Raw genomic sequence first — 25,675 nt, 5'->3', positions numbered from 1 at the left:
TTTTTGACAGTAATGAGATATTATCTCATTACAGGTAAGAGTTCCCAAAATACTCTGTAGACACCAACACAACATAGTTGTGGGGAAGCAGGTAATAGAGCAAGAAAACCCCAGCCTGGCAATTATTAGCTCTGTGACCTTGAGCAGATTCCTACCTTCTCTTAACTTCAAATGCTTCATCTATAAAATGGCGATAAAACATATCACTTGAAGGGTTATCTTAAGTGTTTAAGAATGCATAGGAAGTGTCTTTAACAGATAAGCAGCACTCAACAAATGGTAGCTCCTTATTAATAAAATTGATAGCATGTTTCTTTAAACGGTAACTCAGAAATAGATGCTATGTGGCCCAGGATTGATACTAGGCAAGTCTATTAACTAGACTTTATGCCTCTCATCTTTTTTTTTTTTCTGAGACAGTCTCACTCTGTCGCCCAGGCTGGAGTGCAGTGGCACGTTTTTGGCTCACTGAAACCTCCGCCTCCCGTGATTTCCCAGCCTCAGCCTCCCAAGTAGCTGGGACTACAGGCACACACCACAGCATCCAGCTAATTTTTTTTGTATTTTTAGTAGAGACGGGTTTCACCATGTTGGCCAGGCTGGTCGCCTCCCAGCTTTTAAGCACTACCTCCTAAATCTGCAGGTAAAACAGGGCCAGAAAAATTGACAAAAAGGCAAGAGAAGACATTTGAGTCCATAGTGAATGAATTGAAAAGATTTATCACCAAGAGTCAAACACCCCATAAAGCTTTCAAAGACAGGTTTATTTATATATAAGTGCATGAAATTGAATACAGAAACTTTATTAAAATACTGTATATTACAAATTTTTAATCCAATAAATTCTGTGTAATGACATTTAAGTGCTGGATTCACTTTTAACAGTTGTTTTGTGTGTATCAGTAAAGAGTTCACCCTGTATATTACAAAGAGGAGAGCCACATGTGGACCTCAGAAATGGTCCTGTGATTAGACACTGAATGATAGTAATTATGCATCTTTTCCTTAAAGCAATGAGTTGGAACCTAGATCTTATCTTTGTAGACCTACTTTCTATAATTAAAAATAACTTGCATATGTTTATTGCTGCCCTTTGAAGAAAATGAGAATGGTGAAAAATAATTTAAAATAAAGATCAACATCTCTAGGCTAAATTGATGCTTACTGCAATTAAAATACTTAAAATTCACTGCAAAATTTGTGTTCTCCAGGAAATTACGCTATATACATAATGAGATTTGTACATGAATTGGGAAATAAAAAATTGCTTATATAAAATTAAAAATCAATAATATACAATATTTACAGCTTGTTAGGTATTATATATAAACATAGTTTTTAAAATAATCCTTCAAAATTAAACTGTTTTATGTAAACATGCAGTACACATACTCATACAGTATAGTTTATAGTCTTAACAGAAGGGGAAATTGTGTTCACATAACACAGGGTACTTCATCAAATATGCCTTTGTTTTTGTGTATTACCCCTCCAACATTTATTCTCCTGTCTTTAAGCTTCACAGTACATTTAGTATTTCTATAGTAAAAATAAATCCCTGATGGTAAACATATTTCTAAAGGTTAAAGTGTGTGCCCTGTACTACAGTATAAAACTAACACTGTTCACTAGAATCTCTAGTTTACAACAAAACTAAATTTTAAAGTCTCACACTTAATTTTCTTAACTACATTTTTCTTCCATTTCATACTTGGAAAAAGAAAAAATAGAGAAAATAGTGAAAGTAGCTGTCATCTGTCACAGTCAATGACTAAGTAACTGATTTACATTGAACCATATGAAGTTAGTAGCTACTATTCGTTAGGCTTTCTAAACTTTGAATTCCCAGTCACGGGTGATGTGTACCTAGCCAACTCACTGATGCCAATCCTGAATCTTGCTAAATCCACTTTGCACAAGTATCTTAACTTTCAAGGCACTAAGGCTTCATTTAGCTTTTAAAATCTGCTTGTGATTTACTAAATGATTCATCAGTGGTCTGAGAGTTAACACAATTTGAAAGTGAGACTTTTAATACCTGTCAGGTAAACTATATTTTTGCTATTTAAATAAAGACATTTTAGCTAGTTAACTTTCAAGATAAAGTTGATTCCCTCATCTCAGAATAACTAGAGTCAGGGGCTAATATTTTTGGTAGAATCCTATGAATTTTGGATGGCTAAAACAAAAAATACCGTGAATTTCCTATTTGTTCATCTAAATGTGTGGAGCCCAAGTCTGAATGTGTATATTGGTGAGAGGGCCAAATCTCTTAAAAATATTCTTCCATTGTAAATGCATCCAACATCAAAAACATTAAGAAAGTGTCAACAGTTAAACTATCAACTCATCTGCTATTAAAAGTAAATCATTTTTATGATGATTTACTCAACAAGTGCCACTATGTTGCTTTCTATGGAGAAAACTTTAAAATGTTCCATTCCAAAAATACTTAAAATATGATGTGTAAATACTTTAAAAACAAGAGAAGCTTCATCATCAGTAGTCCTCTCGAGTTAACATTCCTTTAAACAGGGCTCTAAAAAAAGTGATTTCTGCTTAATTCAGCAAGACAGAATAAAATTTTTAAAATGGTGATTTTTAGTAACTACCAATTTATATTCAAGAGAAAAAGCGTTACAGTTACGGGACTCAGACGATTGATTATGCACCGCAATTCCTCTTTCTGTGTATTTCTGTCAAACTGCTTTTGAGTTTCAGTTATCCACCTAAATACATTCCCAAAAAGGGTAGAGTCATGTTACTACCAAGAGTAGATATATGTGGGTGCAGTACATAATCGTAAAAACATACGTATGAGGTTCATGCTCTCCTGACTTGCCTGAAGTATTTACTTTTCAGTAAGATTAGAGCTGCATAACCGTAGGTGTTAAGAATATTCTTTCCTAAACCAGTTCCTTGGATTCTATTAACAAATTGTACCTATGTTTAAACTATAACATACGACATCTGTATGGAAAGAGGAGGAAGATTTTTAGGAAATTGCTAAATTCGTTCTCAAAATCAGGGAAGAGTTATTATGTAAGTTCAATATATGTGCAATAAATGTAAAGAATGTGAAAACAACTTCCCTAAACTCAGGGGAAGAGATTATTATAGTTCATAGCTCAGTTCACTCAGAAATGTGTTTCCACTAATTTAAAAGTATTATCTGATATATCTCCACATTTACTGAAAATACTTCAGATATTAAGCATTATTTCCCCCAAATTCATGGATACATTTTTAGATAACTAATTCAGCAACCTCCTTAACAACACTGTACTGCCTACACAGAACAGAGCTCCTTAAGTGAGAAGAGCAAACCTGTCACCACACATACACAAAATGCAATACAATTTCAAAATGCATGGTAGTCAGTGAAGCCTCACATATAAAGAAACACAGCATATGTAAACATGCAGTATACATACTCATCCAGTATAGTTTCTAATCCTAACAAAAGGGTGGAAATTGTGTTCACAGGATGTAGGGCGCTTTGTCAAATACGTTTTTGTTTTTGTGTGTTACCTCTCCAAATGCTATAATTTTTAATCAAATAATATCTTTTTTATCCTGAAGAGTCTTCTTCCAAGACGTTATAACAAGGACGGGAAGTTAAGAAAGATTATAAAACCATTTGATTATTGGTCCGTTTTAACAATTGAGAGTTTCACCCCTGATTATTAAAAGAAATAGTAATTTACCCAGTTACCCAAAAAGTGTTACTAAATTTCTCTGCAATCGAAATCTGCTAGAATTTCTTCAGTAATTTTCCTCGTCCCTCACATCTTAAAAACAAATGACTGCAGAGATTCTGATTGAGACTGAGAGAAAAATCTGTAGTGTCAAGAGTGAAGTGGTTTGAGAATATTTCAGAAATTGCTCCAGGCATCTTGTTACTCCCTGAATTATATAATGAACATAAATTTAAAATAATAGTATTTAAAGTTAAAAAAAAAATAGGCTGGGCACGGCGGCTCACCCCTGTAATCCCAGCACTTTGGGAGGCCGAGGTGGGTGGATCCCTTGAGGTTGGGAGTTTGAGACCAGCCTGACCAACACAGAGAAACCTGTCTCTACTAAAAATACAAAATTAGCCGGGCATGGTGGTGCGCACCTGTAATCCCAGCTACTCGGAAGGCTGAGGAAGGAGAATCGCTTGAACCTGGGAGGCAGAGGTTGCGGTGAGCTGAGATCATGCCATTGCACTGCAGCCTGGACAACAAGAGCGAAACTCCGTCTCAAAAAATAAATAAATAAAAGAAACAAAATAACAGCTAGGGCTTAAGCACCCTTGGCCTGTGGAAGAAAGGACTTGGTAGACACTGAATATCGTTCTATTTTTCTACAGGATTGGCACTACACTGCAGAGCCAAAGGCCCAGGGCCAGCAGAAGAAACAGACATATAGAAGACGGAAGGGTTATATATCGCTCTTACTTTTCAAGAACAATAATTAGCAAATAGCAGAAAGTCAATGAATCAACATGGCTGAATGAATCCAAGGGAAGTAAGTGGGAATAGGTAAAGGAGTCAAGGCTGACTACCTCTCTACCCTTTTCCTATTTTAACCAGTGGTCAACAGAACTCCTAATTTAATCCTGCTTGCACTGGCCATTTCTACCACCACCAATTCACAAAAGGTTCTTAAAGATCTGCTGATTTTAAAAAGAAAAGGTGAAAAGGAGATGAAGCAAGATTATAAGAGAACGTTTTTAGTTTCTTTCCTAAAGTATATGTAGGGAAAATACAGAAATGAAAGAAAATTGATGAATTTTACAAAACAACATATTCAATTGGTAATGCAATTGCAAAATGTAATTTAAAAAAAATTCTAGAGACTATCAATCAATCATTTACTGTGAAATACATACTGCTTTGCCATGCATAAACAATCTCACGTAATCCTCACAATAACTACATGAGGTATTAGTCACATTTTACGGAGTATGAACCGAGGCTCAGAGAAGTGATTTGCTCAAGGTCAAAAAGTTGACAAGTGACAGAGTCTTAATTCAATCTGTGTTGCTGGCTTGGAGTCTTGTATTCTGTTCACTATGTCACAGCCATGATATCTCAGTTATGGAAATTCTATTTAGTGGATGAACCAGGAAAATGAGAATTTGGAGGGATAACAGGCTAACTCTCAACTAAAATCAGGAAGCAAAATGTTGTCCCAAACTTTTTAGGATTTAAAAATCATCTTGCTAGCTCTTGGTGGACTCAAGGTAAAGAATTCCATCTTGGTAATTCTTGTACTTTTTACTAGAGAAAATACTTGGTAGAGCACTTTACATAGTGGATCCACACAAAGTGTTTACAAAATAGAATTATTCGGTGTATGAGTGGCAGCCTAGGTACATCAATGTGGCAGCCGCACTTTCTTCATTAGAGGTTCTTTAAAGACCTTTTCCACAACATTCTGTGATTTCAAATTATCCCGTTCCTTATATCACAAATACAAGATATACAGGCCAACTCATTTCTTTATTTCTCTCATTTAAAGTACAAACAAAACCCTTATACTTTTTTGAGCAGTGAAATGTATGCTGCAAATACTAAGAAAGCATACTGGGTAACAAACTGTAACACCGTTTGGTAAACATTAAGATCTAAAGAATAATTCCGCTCCAGGCCCTGAAGATAGGCATCATTTAGGACTTCACTTATCCTAGGCAAGGTAGGCTATTACCTTGGAACTGTCCCATGGGGAAGACTGCTGGTTCTCTTTCTTTTAAAGTTTTAAGCATTATTTGCAGTTTATTTGAGGCCTCCTGACTAGCTGTGATCTAGGGGCATTTTTAATCAGTATGTTAAACTGTAATTAGTTTGGGCATGTAGGAGTTCCTTCTTTGGGGAGCTGATTTCACTATAAACAATATTTTATTAAACATTTTTTAAAAAAAGGAGTGTCCACTATAGAGGATCCTCCCTCCCTTCTTGCATTTGTCACGAAGAAAATGTACTGCTAAATCACATATAAATTTTAACAAAATATATAACCCAAATACATCAATAAGGACTTTTGTCATGTCCCAAACAAGGGTCTCCAGCTCTATTAAGTGAAGAAAATTTTCCCAAAATTCAAAATTTTCAAACATCCTCAAACCTATTTAAAAGATCATTACACTGAACAAATTTCCACTAGAACATGAAAGTGTTCACTGAAAAAAAGCTTTCCAAGTAGACTGTATTCATATATAGCAGCTCTCTATATACGTATATAATTATATATACGTGTGTGTATATATATCATTAAACATTTCTTGTGTCTATAGGAAAGCTACTAACTTTTTAAAAATTTCAGCATATAAATAGCTATTAAGACAATTCATAAACTCAAACTATTCAACTGCATCTCGAAACATCAAAAGAGAGACAGTTGCATAAAATCTCAATGGAAATAACTGAAAACAGCAAAGAAACCAAAAATAACCCCTAAAATTAAAAGTATACACATACACACACAATTGATAACATAAAGCAACTTGATAATGAGATAACTGCAGGACACTCTACAAACTAATTATTAACCGTTCAATTATACTTTCATTCTAGAGTAAAAACAATAGTTTAAATCTCTTTGGTCCACACATTAGTACATTTAATGTATCCAAGTTATTTTCTCGTTAATTGTGGATTATGAATTGTGCTCCATATTACTTTACCATAACTTTCTTAAATCATAAAATAACCATATGTTAAAATAAGTATTCATTCTGTAGATCTGAAACAATTTCCACATGCTATTGGTAATTCCTCTGGAAGAATATGAATGCTTTAAATTATTGACAGAATAGCCAAAGTAAAGGAAGAACACAATTCGAGTCTGGCAGAAAAGAAAAAATCAGATTGCCTTGGAAAAGTTATGCCTAAATTTAATTTGTAAAAACATCAGGAATATAAAGAACACATGAAAACAATTTCAGGCTTGTACATAATAAAAATAATCAATTTTAAGATTTACTTCAAAGATCCATGCATAGTTGCTTATTATTTTTTTAAAACAAATTTCCAAGCCAGTGTTAGTAAATCCCCCAAATTGGCTTTCATACTGAGAAAAGTACTGCCTCTCCAACTTCTCATTGATAAGTTGTGGATATACTCTGCTTCTGGGTAGAGAAAAAGTGGTATGGGTAACAAAGTTCTTAAATTTGAATGTAATATAACAAAGGCCTACTTTTATAGCAAATTGGATTAAACAGCAAGGCTACCAGGTTATTTTTTGATTATCCTTAACTTCATATTCTCTGCAATGTCTCCTTTGAGTTAGCACATTATAATTGTACCTGGTGCCAAAAAAATCTCATTAGGAGACCAGTTCAACCCTACTTCCTATACACTTACAATTACGTATTGCCAGAACCTCTTAAAATGTTTTATATAAAGGACATTTCCACTTTTGATATATGCCCTCACAGATTCTTCCAGTAAACTTAAATCATAACTTCATATCATAAATCAAGAACTGAACAAGTGAATTACTCAAATACATGCTCAGTACTGCATTGATATGCTGAGACTAATTGCCAAATTTTAAAATTACCTACTATATTCCCCAATTTTTACTTAGCAAAATTATGATGTTGCCACACGTCCAAAGTAAAAGAGTTCATTACTCTTCCTATATAACTTACTTGTTACTTATTTCTACAAATGAGGTCTTTATTTCCAGAGCCTAATTTAGGCCACTCTCTAAAAACAGTTAATACTCCAGAATGAAAGACTGTTTATGTTTTGTCAAAAATCAAGATATATGCAACACATAATATAATCCCACTGAGATACTAGTTATAAAGATGTTTTGTCCATGAGATACAAGGCAAAAACTTTCTTTAGAAGGGTCAAAGAATGCAACATGCATTTCAGACTTTTTCTTACAAAATTTTTAAGAAAATTTCCAAATTACATTTTTATGACGCACAAACTACAATCAATGTGTATGACCCTTCAAGTTTCTGAATTTGTATAAACAGAATATGTATGCGTGAGGGAAGCTATTAAAAGGGTGTTATTTAAGTTAGTGAAAAGTATGCACCCTATAGAGCTACTCTGAGTTCTTAAAACAGCTGGGCTAGTCTTCAGTTAAGAAGACTTATCTTCCACATCAATTAAATAACAATAATACCTAAACAGATTGAAGCCCTAAATCCCAGAAACGCACAACATTAAAAACCAAATAATTTCTCTCATATTAAACAATTCAGTATTTAGCACTCATTCGGGATTTAGTGTTACAGAACACAAATCTTAATACATTACCTGAATTCATGTCAAATATGTTCACAGCACTCAGCTACATCTACACTTGCAAGTTGTCACATGATCAATGTTAACAAAAAGAAAAGAGTTTGGCACATGTATCAATACCTCGAAACGTCCCTGTAACTTAACACAACACTGTTAGGAACGATGATTTCAACACCAATGTTAACCTGATAGGCAGCTAAACAAGGTGCTTTTTCTTGTAACTTTACATAGTGTCTTAATGCACCTTGCCTGAGACAGAGGCACATAAGGTGCAGTGCGGTAGTGCAATCACTTGAACACCAGAGGGCAATCTTTCCACACAGCTCAAGGTCTTCCTTATGCTTTGACCTGCTCAGTCCACATTCTTGCACAATTTCATTTCCACTTGTTAACAATGCCGTTTTCAGGGAATCTGTACATCTGTTTCCTTATGTGAAGTAAGACATTCCCACAGAAACCTCAAAGTGTAGCGAGGATCCTTGAAAAGGAGATGATTAATGTCAGTACAGTCTGTCCAACGCCCCATACCAGCGCTTCCAAAGGGGCCATGTTCTTTCCAGCTACTCTGTAAATGCCTGCTACTGCTGCACCTAAGGAGAAACAGGAGAAAAATGAAAGGATACAGTCACTCGTGTTATAACACACTGCATGCTGCACCTTAAGAGCTCTTTTCATTTCATCAAAACATAAATCATCATTTTTTTCTCATTTTATCCACTTTCTATGAAAAAGTTTCCCTGTGATTGGTGAAAGTTACAACTTACCATAATACACTTAGCCACTTATTTGAAAAACAGACTTTTCTATTCAACCAAAAGATATATATTTATGGTATATGCTGCATACTTGATAGCAAATATGTTCATAAAAAATGAATAATTCATTATTGCAACCTCTCACCTGGGCATTCAATTAACTAGACCTCTTTAGCATTTTTGTAAACATACAATATAACATACTGATAATTACAAATGATAATGCAGAAAAATAACATAATTTAATGTAATTTCTAAATTATTAATAAATATTTTAATATTAAAGGTATCTTTTCTGAATAATATGAATTCTTAAATATCATGTAAAATATAATACCTGACTAATCCATCTCACAATCTACCATACAAAATAGTTCTTGCTTTTTAAATAAACCATCCAACTCTAAGTTATTTGGAGACTAGTATCTTGACGTCTAATAAGAATGCAAAATGAATCTGACATCTATTCTAGTGAGGTTCCTTAGGTAATGTACACTTCTGAGAACGGGAGAATCTCAGTGTATGAGGAACCTCAGTGCCCATCTGACTCAACATCTGATCTTCACAGACCATCTATAATGATGTGGTATCTAAGTGGATAACTTTAAAAGTACATTTAGGAACCATAAAGGAGGAAACATTTAAATTATAACATGCCATCTCACAGATGGAGATGGCCTGAAAACTACTTTTCTAGAAAAACTGTCTATATATCCTAAAATGGTTAGATAAATGAACGTAAGACAAAGACGAGAAGTTATCTGAAAATACTGAATTGACAATTACAATTACGACGGAAACCTAGTCATGAAAATTAGAATATAATATTTACTTGTCAACTTAGAAAAAAATTAGATAAAGATTAATTCTTTGTACTTCACTCAAAATCTTCCAAATAAAAGTTAGTGTATTGCTCTGTAAGAGATGTAAACAGGAAAAGCAAATTACTAACCTAAGCCAAGGACTTTCATATACATGTTTTAAAATAAAAGGAAATTAAAATAGTGTACTTACCATATACTATGTATTTTGCTGGGAACTTTACAAATATTATCATATTTAAATATCATACCACCCCCTCAGTATTATCACCTAATTTAAAGATGAAAAAAACAGAGGTTCAGAGAGGTTCAGTTACTAGCCCCAGGAAATACAGCAAGTACAAGAGCTGGGATTTTTCAATCCAGGTTAGTCTGGCTATAAATCCCAAAATCATTCTATCACTTCATATTTATACTAAGTGAAAATGAGAATGAAGAATTCAGAGAATGATAAAGTAGCTAATAAGCATCTCAAAACTCCTAGTAGCACCAACATTTACTTAACCAAACAATAAAATCACTTGTATAATTGGTCACATATCCAAATTTTAGAATTAGATGACATTCTTTAAAAATATTAAGTATCCTACACCTTTGTTATCAGAAATTATGTTAAAATAAAATAGAGTAATACTCTTTCTCTTTGGATTCATCCTAGATTTATATGACTATCTTCCACTTTAAAAACCACAATTTGGCCTCCATCCCTCTGATACTAAGTTTTCAATCATGATCCACAGCAAGGGGGAAATCGAAGCAATTACTAGCTCAGGCTGCCTGCAAAATGGCAAACAAATGTGTCAATTCAAACGTTCCATGCTTACATAAGGTGAGGAGCATGGGTTGTGGAGCTAGGCTCCTGGATTAAAATCCAAGCTCCACTACTTAGCAACTGTGTTACACTGGGCAATCACTCAGCCTCCCATGCCTTGCTTCCTCAACTGTAAAATACGTGGGCATGAAGATTAAGAGATGACACTTGTCAAGTGCTTAAAACAGTGGATGATCCTAGTATGTACTCAACAAATTTTGGCTAGTAGTCGTCATAGTAGTAAAGGATAAAGATAATTCCAATCAGTGATTCACCATTCAATAAATGGTGTTGGAACGACTGGTAGCCATTTCAAAAAAATAAATTTAGGTCCCTGCTTCACACCATTCCCCAAAATAAATTTTGGATGGATTAAATCACTAAATGTTAAAAACAAAAGTACACATCTAAACTTTAAAATGTAAGATAATTATGTTTATGATCCTAGGAAAAGAGATCTTCTTAAGACCACAAAAAAAGAGTAAAACCCATAAAGGTTTCACATCAAGGAACAGACTGGAAAAATATTTGCTATATGCAAAACAAACTGATGATTAATATTTAGAATATAAACACACATATATACATGCATAAACACACATAATCAATACAGCATTTCTGTAATCAAACAAAAACAAAACAAATATCCACCATCAGTTGGAGATAAACTATATGAAGTCCATACCATGAACCCATACAATTTCAAAAGGAAAATATAGATTTGTATGAACTGAAATAAAAATAACTTAGATATATCATTTAGGTAACGAAGAAAATAAAACATAAAATAATACATATTCTCTACTAGTACATACATACATATGTATGTGTGTATGTATGTAAATATGTATGAGTGAATGTAATGCATCAACAAATATCTGGCGGATACATACCAAACTGAAAATAGGGCTTACTTCTGAGAAGAGCACTAGTTTGAGAGTGTTGGTCAAAAGGGACTTTCCTCTATCTATAATGTTTTGAGTTTTACATAATGAATATAATCATATATTACTCACATAATAAAATTTTTAAAATCTAACTTAACTTCTATAACCTAACTTGCCTAAAACGTCCCTAAAATTCCAAGAAACTTTCATCTTAAATGTCAGGATATGAAAGATATTTCATTTTAAATGCCAGGATATCTTTCAATCCTATTTATCGAATAAAAATATTGGTATACAATGAAAAAGTTAAATAAACTCTTGATTTAAAATAGCAGGGCAGAAATATATTATGGAATATAGTAGGAAATAACTATATTCCTTGTGTGCAGCTATAACTTATTCATTTCCACTGCCATACAGAATTCCAAGTATGAATATACCACAATTTATTTATCCATTCTATGGCCAACAACACTTCTTTGTTTTCAGTCCTTTACAATCACAAACACTGCTCCTGCGAATGTTCTTGTCCACGACCCCTAGCACACACATGCAGTCAGGAGTTTCTCCACGATCCACGGGTAAAACCAGAACTGCTCAGCCCTATGGTATGGGCCTTTTCAACTTGACTAGATAGTGTCAAATTATTTTTCCAAATTAGCTGTACCAATGTATATTTCAGTTACTCCATATCCTCAGAGGCAGGTGACATATTTTTTTGTTTTTTAATTTTTTTTGCCAATCTAGTGGGTAAGAGATATTATCTATCTGATTAATTTACAAATCCTTGGCAATTAATGTGATTGAGTTTCTCTTCACATATTATTAGCCATTAGGGTTTCTACTTCTATGAAATGCTTAAGTCCTTTATTCACTTTTCTACTGGGTTGTCTTTTTATAACTTGAGTCACAGGGTTTTTAAAAAATATACAGTCTAGATATTAATCTTTTTACAATTATATGAAGTTATATATTGTTCTAACAAATATCTTACCCCAGTTTGTTCTTTAGTTTTCACTCTCCTTAGGGTGTCTTGCTGAACAACAGCTAGTTGAAAGAGTACATTAAGATCTTTATTTTCTTCGTGGTGATTTATGAGGCTAATATATGCAGGCAAGCAGAGAAGTGGGATAGGGTTCTTGAAATAAACAACACATGTCGATCTGCCACTGTGAACAGTGGCAAACATGATCAATTAGAAATAAGGAAAGATCCCAAATGAAGTGGAGAAAGCAATACTGCCAAGATGATCTGAAGGTGAGTAAAATATACAAAACTACAAGAACAAAGGGGAACAGGAGAGTCATCAGTAGACAGAAAACACTGATACACAACATAAAGTGCCTGCAGATGGGCATTCCAATGAAAAGTGATGTGATCTGCCCTGCTTATTTCCTGACGGAAAGCAAATGATAGCCTGTAGTCCTAGCGACTCAGGAGGCTGAGTTGGGAGGATCACTGTAGCTCAGAAGTTCAAGGGTACAGTAAGGTATGAGTGTGTCACTGCATTCCAGCCTGGGCAGCAGAGCCAGACTCTATCTCTAAAATGGAAAAAGAAAAAACAAAAAAGCAAGCATACGATAAAGGTTAAGGGTGAAGAGGCACAAAGAGCTATGGGTGGAAAAACAGAAAAAAAAAATAGAACAAGGTTAAGGCAAGAATTAGTTTTAATAATGTGTTGATTCTATCAGTTTGCATAATTAGATCGAGGTTGGCAAACTACAATCCATAAATCTGGCCCACCCACCTATTTTGTACAGCATGCAGGCTAAGAATAGTTTTCACATTTTTAAAGTGATTTTTTAACATCCAGAGACTAACATTTCATGATACATGAAAATTATATGAAATTCTGATTTTAGTGTCCATCAATAATGTTTTCTTGAAATACAGCTGCACTCATTTCTGATATTGAATTATCTTTGCATTCCAAGAATAGCAATTCCTAAGGTTCTGGTGTAGCCCTCATCTTGTTTAGCAACAAGATTACACTGACCTCTGCAAATAAGCTGTGCACAGCTTTTATTCTTTCTATTTTCTGCAGTAATTTGGATCAAATATGAACTAGTTGTTCTTGAAAGTTTGGTAGAATTCTCCTGTAAACCCCTTTGGGCCTGGAGTTTTTTGGAAGAAGGGTCTTTAATATTGCAATTGGCAAAAATAATTATTTTCCTATTCATATTTTCTATTTCCCCTTATGTCAAATTTTGACATTTTATATTTAGGTATAGCTGGTTCATAAAACTATTTTATTTTTATAATTCTCTATCTTTATTATTGAGATTTAGTATTTCTTCTATTATGCTCTGTATTTTACTCTTCTGCCTTAACCCTTTTTTCTTAGTTTGCCAGCAGTCTATTCATCTTATCTCTCCAAAAAACCAGTTTTTTGTTAATCTTTCATATATCTGACTTACAAAGCTTAATAGTATTTCTCCACACCAATAAAACTAAACAATGTAATCAAAAGATATCCATGCACAATAGCCATAACAGGAGTTTAGGAATTAACTTCATAAAAAGTATGCAAACTTCCTATTGAGAAAAGCATTTTTAAACTCTAATAAAAGACGTAAAAGATGATCTCAATAAATAGAGATACACTACATGTTCTTGGGTGATATAATATGCCAATTCTTCCCAAATTATCCTCTATATTCAGTTAAATCCTAATAAAAATCATTATCATACTTTTTGAGCGATCCAGTAGACATAGTCTAAAATTTATATGAAAGAATAAAGGCCCATCAACAGCTGTTAACTTTGAGAAAGGAAAGTAACAAGAGGGACCTATTCCTGACAGATATTAAGATATACCACAAAAACCACTGGGATTAAAAAAAAAAAAAAGTGACCCTTCTACAAGAATAGATAAAAAGACCAATGAATCAGAATAGAGTTCAGAGACAGATCCTTGTACTTTGAGAATGTAATACACAATAAAGGTGGCACTACAAATCAATATGGAAATGATGAATTTTTTAGTGTTTGGCATGATAAAAACTGGTTTACTATATGGCAGTGGGGGAAAAAAACACATAGAATCCTATCTAATACCTAAAACAAAGGTAGACTCTATATGGAGGATAAATTATGGCCTGAATGCCCGATGCCTTTGCTGTAAATAGAAATAAAGTTTTACTGAAACAGGCCATGCACATTCATTTACATATGTCTATGGCTGCTTTTGCACTACCTTGGCAGAACTGAATAATGTGACAGAGACCACTAGCCTGCGAAATCTAAAATATTTATTACTTGGCCCTTTACAAAAATGTTTGCCAATTCCTGCTACAGGTGAATTAAAGACCTTAATACAAAATGAAAAACTGTAAAATTAATAGAAAATATATCAGAATATCTTTTGGCACTGGAATGGAGGATAACTTCTTTAATAAAATCTTTAAGTATAAACCATAAGGCAAAAACCCTTTCAGTTGATCATGTTGAAACTAAGGATTTCTGCTCCGTAAATGATATCATGGATGAAGGTAACTGATAAAAGACTGAGATAAATTATTTGCGAAGTCCAAAACCAACAAGAGGTCAATATCTCTAATATATAAAAATATCTGTAATTTAATAAAAGGGAAACAAGAATACCAAAAGAAAACTACAGAATTTAAAGAAGCAATCTGTAAAAAAGAAAACCTAAATACATAATAAACATAGGAAGAGATGCTCAAATTGATTAATAATCACAGAAATGCAAATTAAACCAACAATGAGAACTTACTTTACACTTTTAGACTGGCTAAAATTAAACAGCTAAAATTAGACATTATATAGAAATCAGTTTCTCCCAATTCTGGTATTAACTAAAAACACTATATGAAAAATCACTCTAGTTTCAAAATAAAATCTAAGAAGTAGCAAAATATAATGAATATGTAACTATATTCAGTCAGCATCTTACTGAATATAGGTATTTAGCAATCAATAACTGAACTGAAGATACAGCTGAGTGCACTAGTATTCACAACTTGTATTAAGAAAATAAATATCACTATTCACGTTGGCTAGTTTTCCTAATTCACCTGTTTGCAGGTCAGATAATTAGCCAGAAAAAAATTAAATGTTTTATTGCTAATATGGACACAAATTTTTACTTGAAATTGTGTCAGACTTATATTTTTAAGGATTTAAAAATATAACACTGCAGTTTCTAAAATCACTGGCTTACTTTATTCTTGACTGAATTGAAAATGGGTTATATATACACACATATCATCAGAGATAAATGGAAGAATTCCATTTCTCATGCTCTCTTTAAACTTTTGCAATAATATATGCAAATAAATACATATATATATACACATACCACTTAAACTTCCAAACAAGCTGCTCCTTCTTCCTTCCTCCTCTGTACATGGTTGCACAATTACAACAGTGGCCATGTCAAAAACTACTGGCAGCCCCTTTCATATCTCTTTGTATGCCACCACAATGAATAACTAATTTAGATTTTTTGTCCTTTGTATAGTTCTTACATTAACTCCTTCCTTCCCAACCTACGGCCATTACTCTAGTTCAGAACCTGGCCTCAAGTTTAGATTACAGTTAATGCCTCTTAATTCCTCTTCCTTCCTCTTTATTCTCTCTCCCTATCCCCTCTTCTTTCTTTCCTTTCCTCCCTCTCTTCCTCTCTCACTCCTCCTATCCATCCAACCTATATGTTTTGAGTATCAATTATGTTCTAGGTACTGTTTTATTTTTGGGGATCGAGCAGTGATGACGACAGACCAGGTCCCTGCTCTTTCAGGGTTTTCTCTTGCTTCTTTACATTAATTCTATAACCAACTACAAAACAAAATTTCCCACTGAACTGCTTGTCCCTTGCCAACTGCATTCAAAAATATCCATTTGTTTTCCATGGCCTGCAGAATAAAGCCCAAACTTCCCGGATAGCTTTCCAAGGCCCTCTGGAATCTGGCTCGGTTCTATCTTTCCTACTCAATCTGGTACTACTCCTATTAAGCAGACCATTTGCTTTAGCTAAACCTGAGTACTTGTTTAAAACCCTGTCTATGACGAAGCATATGAGGTACCATCCATATCATCAAATTATAGGTTGAATGCAGAAACAACAAAAGCAACTATAAAAACTTAACACAATATAACAAAAAATAGCAATTGAAGGATAAGAAAACAGACTCCTCCCCATTTCCCGCAAGTATTTTATGGTTGTCTTATTAGTGCCATAGGACATACCCAGGGACATGGGAGTAGGGCTTTCCTCTCAAGACAAAGGATGTCAATCACTCTGGAAAGGGTAAAGAAGGGAATCCCTTGCATCATAAAGACAAGGTTGCCTTCTTATCTCTGAGGCAAGAATCAACTAGAAAGGAAGAAGAAACTGTCAGAGAGTCCCAAAACAGACCCAGTGGTAGCAGTCAGCTGCTCCTGACATATGGGAATAGGCCAGACGTGAAGGGCAACAGACACATGTACTCTGCACTGGCAGTCACAGAATCAACAGCAGCTCAGAGAGGCACCCGGTTCCTGGCACAACCACACTAAGCAAGCAGATGTGGCACACTCCAGTCTCAACAGGGTGCACACCTAAGCTCTGCTCAACCAGCGGCTGCAGAAATTGTTACAGTAGGTAGGTTGTCAGGAGTGGGGCAGGAGAGGGCTTACCCCCACCCACCAGGAATGTCAGGTGACCATCAGGTGATGGTCCGGCAGTTGTCACACTAAAATGATAATTGGTCACAGGCACCAGGGAGAGGCAACTTCCCAATGGATAAAAATACTTGAAATTGGTAACCAGTAGCTTCCAATAAAATCTCAGGAAATGCGTAAGTGGGCTCAAGCATGCGCATTAAGACAAAATGGTGGAGTATGACCTTCGGGGGCATTCCACTGGAAAAGGGGAGAAAGCCTCAGATGAGCACGAATACAACTTCTTAAACACACTGCGCATGCTCGCCTCCCAAGTGTAAAGAGGGCACCGTGCATGCGGGTGGCTCACCCTAAAGGAAGAATGAAGGAAAAGGGGTGCAAGACACTGGAAATGGGCCAGCAAGTCGTAGGACCAAGGTTAAATGGGGCACTTGACCTCCAAAGTGCCCGCTTGGGTCTCTTCCAAGTGTACTTTCCTTTCTTTCCTGCTCTAAAGCTTTTAAATTCCACTCCTGCTCTGAAGCTTGCCTTGGTGTCTTTTTCTGTCTTACACCCCTCAGTCAAATTATTTCTTCTGAGGAGGCAAGAATTGAGGCTGCTGCAGATCTGTATGGATTTGCTGCTGGTAACTTGGATACCTTCTGCTGATAACAAAATCATAAACTAATTCTCTGAAGTCAAGGCTGGAGTTTGGGCCTAAGTACAGTGTTAAGCAGAGAAGGCCAGAGGGAATGAACCTGAAAACTTGTCTGAAAAAGCTCAGTAGGCAGCACAGCAGGAAACCTGCAAAGCACTAGAGGACACTCTAGCACAGCTCATTTCTAGTAGGCCATAATAATGTGTATATAAGAAGAAAGTGCAATTTTATTTTGTAGTCACAGGAAGATGACATTAAGGACCTCAGAGCTATACTTTTGCTTATGATAATTATCACTGACATATTTTTATGCCTTTCTTTTTTCCTAGAAAATGAGCAACTTGAAAGCAGAAACTATAATCACTGTGAATTTTCCCATTGACCTGCCTTGCCTCTTGCCAATTTTTATGAAGTTTTCTATTTCCCTCAAAACCTTGTAAAAGGACTCTTCACATAGCAGAATTACAACAACTTATCTGTTCAATGAATAAATCAGCTCATCTTTATCTTCTAGATGGAGTGTGTTAAGTGTTGAAAAGTAATCTACATAAAAGATCTCACTAATGTTACATGTATAATAAGAACACAGCTGCCAAAATGGTAAGTGCATACAAACTTACATCCTCAGACAAAAGAAAACTTACTGGTAATCATCGCTCCAGTTACAGAAGCCAGAAATCCAATGCTGACTGCAATGACAGAGATGACTCTTCCCTGCCTATGCCTCTGCAGCATCACAAACATCAACACTCCTGCAGCACCATGGACAAACAGAGAAGAGAAGAGAGCCCAGAGGAAGATCCAGTACCACATCTCTGAAAGGAAAAGCAAAGTGTTAATCATCTGTTGAAACACAACTTAGAAAATTCAGTTTAACAAATAGTGAGCACCTATGGTTTGGGAGGTTAAATGACATAATACATAGAAAAATGCTTCACACAGTGCCTGACACAAGTAGCACTGAATACATTATAAGTTTTATCATCATCACTGATGCCTGATGGGGAAATAATTCCTTCCACGGCTTCAAAAGGTTAACACTATACTCTAATTTCTTCTAAATGCCCCTATTATATAGCTATCATCCATCAATTTTATATTAAACCCGATATATTTGTAAACTTCTTAGAATTATAAAATTACTGTTTGAAATAGAATCTTTTATTTTCTACCCTAAATAGCAGTGTTAAGAATGTTTTTAACTACCTCGTAATTCTAATTCAAATCATTCCAGAAATCAGTCAATGATTTTTACCTTTTAAGAATTTCAGTCATTTTCTCCTTGTGGCCCTGAACTTGGTGTACTAAAAAATCAGTCAGATAAATTATTTGCCTCTAGTCATCTTAGTGTTCCTTATCCAGAACTTTTCAAGCTCCAGTATTGTCTCCCCACTGTGACCTCAATCGACTGTTCACTGACATCTCAGCTTAAGAGACAGTGGACAAGCACACTCTTCATTCTCCCTCTCACATTCATTCCCTTTCCTTCTGGCCACCCGACTGCCTCCCAGTCACTCCATATAGTTCCCACAGATGTCCTTGCACTGACTCCTTCTCCCTGACCATACTGTAGTGAGGTTGGAAAGAAAGGCAATCGATCCAAGCTGGGCCAATCGTTCCCTTCCCCTGGGACTTCTGGATTGGGACCAACTGAGTGTCCTTGCTCTTTGGGTAGCTGAAGCTGAAAGGCTCAAGATTTGTGAAGCTACTTCATCGTCGCATGATGAAAGCCACAGTACAAGAAGGAAAAAGATCCATCAAAGACAAGAAAGAATCAAGTCCCTTAATCAGTTATTTCTAAGGCCTGACTCATTACCATCCTTAGATTCAATGTCACATCCCAGTTCCCGTGTAATAAAATCCCTCTTTTTACTTAAACAATTCAGGTAAGGATTCTCTCACTTACACCTGAAAGAGCTGACTCTAAAATATTTAGATTTCACCTTGAGGATCATCCTTGATATGCAAACATTCTATAATACAAAGTATCTCATCTGTGATTTGGGCTAGGTAGTCACTATCAATTGTAAAAGAAGTCAATAAAATAGTCATTAAAGAATTAAAATGGATGAATCAAAACCTATGTATCCAAATATCATTAAATATGGATATTTACTGTTGGTAGGAATGTAAAATGATGCAGCTGCTGTGGAAAACAGTATGGAGGCTCCTCAAGAAGTTAAAAACAAAACTACCATATGATCCAACAATTCCACTTTCTGGGTATATACCAAAAAGAACTAAAAGCAGAATCTCAAAGAGATATTGGCACACCCATGTTTATCAGTATTATTCACAATAGCCAAGAGGTGATAGCAACTCAAGAGTCCCTGAACGGATAAATAAAACATGGTACACATACAATGGAAAAATTACTCAGTTTTAAAAGGGAAGGAAGGAAATCTTATCACATGCTACAACAGGAATGAACCTTGTGGACATTATGCTAAGTAAAATAAACCATCACAAATGAATACCATATGATTTTTTTTTTTTTTTTAAGGCAGAGTCTTGCTCCATCACCCAGGCTGGAGTGCAGTGGCGTGACCATAGCTCACTGCAGCCTCCATCTCCTGGGATCAAGTGATCCTCCTGCCTTAGCCTTCCCAGTAGCTACAACTACACATGTGGGCCACCACGCCTGGCTAGTTTTTAAAAAATATTTTTTGTAGAGACAGGATCTGCCTGTGCTGCCCAGACTGGTCTAGAACTCCTGGCCTCAAGTAATTCTCCTGCCTCAACCTCCCAAAGTGCTGGGATTACAGGCGAGAACCACCACGCCTAGCCTCAAGTTGTAACCTTTAAAATCAACCAGTAACCATAACCAGTGAAGTGTTTCCTTGAGTTCTATGAGCTGTTCTAGCAAATGATGAAACCTGAGGAGGGGTAAATGCGAACCCCCAATTTACAGCCAGTCAGAAATACAGGAAGCCCAGACTTTCTACTGGTGTCTAAATGGGAGTCGTTTCTGGGACTGTGCCTTTAACCTGCGCGACTGGATGCTAACACCAGGTAAATGTCAGAACTGAACTGAACTGTAGGACACCCAGTTGGTATCCTAGAGAATTGCTTGGTGTGGGAAAAAAACCACACATCACTTGTCACAGAAGTGATCTGTGTGAGGGTGGAGAAAACAGTGAGTGCCTTTTTTTGGCAGGGAGGGGGGCCTGGTTTGGAGTAACCTCAGCTCACTGCAACCTCCACCTCCTGGGTTCAAGCGATTCTCCTGCCTCAGCCTCCCAAGTAGCTGGGATTACAGGTGCCCGTCACCATGCCTGGCTAATTTTTGTATTTTTAGTAGAGATGGGGTTTCTCCGTGTTGGCCAGGCTTGTCTCAAACTCCCGACCTCAGGTGATCTGCCCACCTTGGCCTCCCAAAGTGCTAGGATTACAGGCGTGAGCCACTGCCCCCAGTCAACAGCGAGTGTGCTTCATCAGTTGTTTTTACCAATTTTTTTTAAAAAGTAAAAAATTTAAAAGCATGATATAAATTTGAAAAATAATTAGGTCAAGACCATACATGACTAAGAATTTTAAAACAAAACAAAAACTCCTTAAAAAGGAAGGAGGGCATGGTTATTAAAAAGCAACATGAGTGATCTTTGTGGTAATGAATTTCTTCTTTGACTATAGTGGTGGATATACATGTAAGTTATACAATTGTATAGAACTAAATACACAATAGAGAAGAGTACAAGTGTACAAGAAATACTAGCAAAATCTGGATAAGGTTGGTGGACTGCATCAATGTCCATATCCTGGTTGATATATTATACTGTGGATTTCTGAGATGTTCCTTTTGGGTAAACTGGATAAAGGGTACATAAGCTCTCTATGTATTGGTTCTTACAACTGTGATTCTTATAATCTCAAAATAAAAGTTTAATTTTAAAAAACGAAAGAATAGAAAGATTTTTTTTTTAAATCAGCTTTACCCTGCCAAATTCTTAAGAACTGACACGTAGAATGGACTCATGCAATTTGAAATTATTTCAAAGAAGAGACATCTGATATATTTTACAGTGTGTGTTAAACTACCATGCATGCTTCTCAATGGCATACGAGATAGATGCTAGTGATTACGGAAATACAGACAAAGCTTGCCTTTTAGAGGCTTTTCTCTTCCAGCATTCAGGGAAACAGTATTTCAGATCATTACTCTCAAACAAATGGCTTCAATTTATAATAAATACATTAAAATTTAAAAACCCCAACTTGCTCAGAAGATATTTGCATATTGAAAGATACAGTTTTCCTAAGTGAACCTAATAAAGTGAGAATATAAGGGAGTAGAATATGGGGGTGTATATTTTCATCAAGGGAGCTCTTTTCTCAATTTACCCTGAGACAAGGAAAGGCTCTGCAACAACCACAGACTCTTCAATACAAAAGTCAACAATCCGCCTTGTACCTCAAGCCCATTTAAAAAAGTTCTTATAATACAATTAGAGGAAATAATTTATTTATTGACTATATTTAACACTATGAACAGGAGATTATCTGACATTATAAAAAAGTAGTGTTGTTTGACTACTGAATATGTAGCTATGATCTCAACAATAAATCTACTTAATAGAGAAGGCAAAGTAAAATTTCAGTTCAGTGTTTTATAAAAACCAAAGGTATCAAAATAATCATAAAATTAAAATAGAATCTCAAATGGTCCACCAATGACCAGTCCAGGATTATTCCTTCATCAGACTGAACATGAACAAAGTACCCTAATGTCAGATTTACTTTTATATTTCTTTCTCTCTTTTAAAAAATCATACTCTTTATGATGGAAAAAATGATAGAAAACATAACCTAACAGTTATGTTAGGTTTTGTGTTATTACTATTATTTTGAATTACCTTACAGATCAACATAACCTCATGAGTGAACAGGGACTCTAAAGATTTTGATCAACTCTGGATAAGCAAGACTGTCTAAGGCCCAATCACTATCGGCAAATACATGAAACCTACTGGATTAGTTCAGGTGAAGAGAACCGCAGGATCCTAAGGACTAGAGCAAAAGCAGATGCCCAACATCCTGGGAAGAACACCTAGTAAAAAGACAGGAGTGGAATATCACAGCCTTTCCTTAAACTGTCTGTGCTAAAGTGAACACCCCGAGGCTCACAGTTTTCTCTCTCCACTCATACCCCACCTCATCCAAGCTTCTAGCAATTGGGTAACAATGAAGGGAGGAAGCCAGAGAGACTTTGCAAAATACAAAACAACATTTAAAAAATGTAATACACAAAACAACAGAAACTTTGAAGCATCTCATGCCTATAATCACCATAATTCTCTGGAAGGGAATATCCCTTCTTCCAGAACGTATCTCAGAAATTCCTTTTATAACATTTCCCCACTCAAGACTGTCTATGATCCTCACCTTAATTTTGCCTGGATTGTTGCAGTGTGTTACTTTTTGGTGGGGTAAAAGGCAGCAGAGTTATGATCTGTTCCAGCCTCCAAACAATACTAGAAATAGCTCTGCTCCCAATCTGTAACTTTCATCAGCTCTGGTTGCCAAGCCACTAAAAAATTATCTTCTGTGCTTTTGTTTTTAATCCTTCAACAACATTATTTATGAGAAATGAATTTCTCTAGATGTCTAAAAAATACTGAGTAAAAACAAGTCAAACAATGGTACATATTGTACAATCCTATTTGTTTAAAAAAGTACATTTTCATATTTGTACAGAAAACATATAACCAAATGGAAGAAGACCTAACAATGGTTATCTTTTAGAGATAAGATATGAGATGAATGATATCATTTTATACATTCTTTACTATTTTAAACAACTGGTCTGAAATATTTTACACACATTTTTACTGCAAATATAATATTTTTAGAAATTAGTTTTTCATTCTTTTTTTTTTTTTTTTTTTTTAAGAGATAGCAGTCTTGCTATGTTGCCCAGGCTGGACTCAAACTCCTGGGCTCAAATGGTTCTCCTGCCTCAGTCTCCTGAGTAGCTGGTACTACAGGCATGTACAACTATGCCTGGCTCTCATTCTATTCTTTATCAAAAAAGAAGATTTGGGAGGCTGAGGCAGGCGGATCATGAGGTCAGGAGATCGAGACCATCCTGGCTAACATGGCGAAACCCCGTCTCTACTAAAAATTAAAAAAAAAATAGCCAGGTGTGGTGGCGGGCACCTGTAGTCCCAGCTACTCGGAAGGCTGAGGCAGGAGAATGGCGTGAACCCAGGAGATGGAGCTTGCAGTGAGCAAAGACCACGCCACTGCACTCCAGCCTGGGCGACAGAGCGAGACTCTGTCTCAAAAAATAAAAAAATAAAAATAAAGGAGAAGATGCTCTACTAGACCAATGGTTCTCAACTTGAGCTGCTCATGAGATCCTATGCAGTAGAGACAGAAATCACTACTCTAGGATAAAGTTACATAAGAGGTATTTATTTAAAACTCCGAAAGTCATTAAAACAACAAAACCTATCTCATTAGACTATTTTTTTAATCCTCAAAAATACAGAGACTCCAACCTCTCTACTAAAAGTCATTAGCAAGTCAATACTGAAAACTTACTATGCACTAAACATTCTAGAAATGAAGCTGAAAATACCATTTATATATTTTATATATATATATTTTCTTTTTTTATACCATCACGCTCTTTATAGAAATAGTCCATATTATATATTTAAATAATCTGTGTCCAAATTGGGTTATTTCAAGCTTTTTGTTATACCAACAAATCTAAAGTGTAGAACTTGCTCCCATTTTCTAATAGCAATGACTTCTGAATTTGGGGACTTGTCCCACATAGGGGACTTACTAGACTCTCAGAGAGATGATACACTTATAATTTGGAAAAGTGCTATATAGATCAAGGGTCGGCAAAATATAGCCCATGAGTCACCTCTAGTTTACCACCTGTCTCTGTATAGTCTTCGAGAATGGTTTTTAGATTTTGAAATGATTTTTTAAAATCAAGAAGCTGGGCACAGTAGCTCATGCCTGAAATCCCAGCAGTTTGGGAGACTGACTCAGGAGGACTGTTTGAGCCCAAGAGTTCAAGACCGGCATGAGGCCCTGTCTCTACAAAACATTAAAAAATTAGCCAGGCATGCTTGTGCATTCCTGTGGTCCTTCACTACCCAGGAGGCTGAGACGGGACAATCACTTGAACCCAGGAGGTCAAGGCTGCAGCAGTAACCCATGATCATGCTACCACACCCCAGCCTGGGTGACAGAGTGAAACCCCGTCTCAAAAAAAAAGAAAAAATATATATATAAAGAACAATAATTTGTGACATGTAAAAATCATAGGAAACTCAAATTTCAGTGTTCATTAAGTTTTATTGGAACAAACACACTCATTCATAATAGTCTATGACTACTTTCAAGCTACAATAGCAGAGCTGAGTAATTGAGACAGAGATTATATGGCCCATGAAGCCAAAAATATTAATATTTACTACATTTTCTATTTAAGTAAAATAAAATACTATTGCTAAAAGTAGAATACTGTATTTACAGAAAATGTCTGCTGACTCCTGGGCTGGGCTTGGCTGTCCCATCCCCCATTGAAAATTACAGTCAAGGTAGTTTCACATATTATCAAGAGTTGGCACTTTGAGTGTTCAATTAATGACATTTCAATTACATATGTTCTAATTCCTCAGTTTCTGCAGAGTACAGTATGCAGGTGATGCTATGGGGTACATAGCCCTGTGCAAGGGTGTGGGTTGTCAAGAAAGGTCCCAAGAAGAGTCAGCGCCACACATGAATTTTTAAAAAATTAACGAGATTTAAACAAATTAGATAATCATGTTGGAGGTGCAATAAGAGTGTGGAGTGGGAGGTGGGACTTGGCTGTATGCTGCAGTCACCTGGGAGAGCCTAAAATAAATGATGATGCCTTGATAC

The 25,675-nt window shown here is 35.6% G+C and overlaps 1 protein-coding gene across 2 annotated transcripts in view; it reads right to left on the bottom strand.

Annotated features, from left to right (window-relative positions):
• Positions 1–745: 745 nt before the first annotated feature.
• The window catches only part of TMEM170B (transmembrane protein 170B), a 45,237-nt gene continuing 20,307 nt past the window's right edge, over positions 746–25,675 (bottom strand). The window contains exons 2-3 of one of the 2 annotated variants that reach the window (XM_024248018.3): positions 18,433–18,603; positions 746–8,842 (exon numbers count right to left, since the gene is read on the bottom strand). In XM_024248018.3, the coding sequence (XP_024103786.1) occupies positions 8,712–8,842; positions 18,433–18,603 (302 nt within the window). In that variant the 3' untranslated portion in view covers positions 746–8,711. The remainder of the gene's footprint in view (positions 8,843–18,432; positions 18,604–25,675) is intronic. The other variant, XM_054557194.2, reaches the window with a different exon arrangement.

This window comes from Pongo abelii, chromosome 5, assembly GCF_028885655.2.
Source record: "Pongo abelii isolate AG06213 chromosome 5, NHGRI_mPonAbe1-v2.0_pri, whole genome shotgun sequence".
In the NCBI taxonomy this organism is placed as follows: Eukaryota; Metazoa; Chordata; class Mammalia; order Primates; family Hominidae; genus Pongo; species Pongo abelii.
Note: the sequence above shows the minus strand (reverse complement) of the source record. Positions and strands in the feature narration are given on the sequence as shown.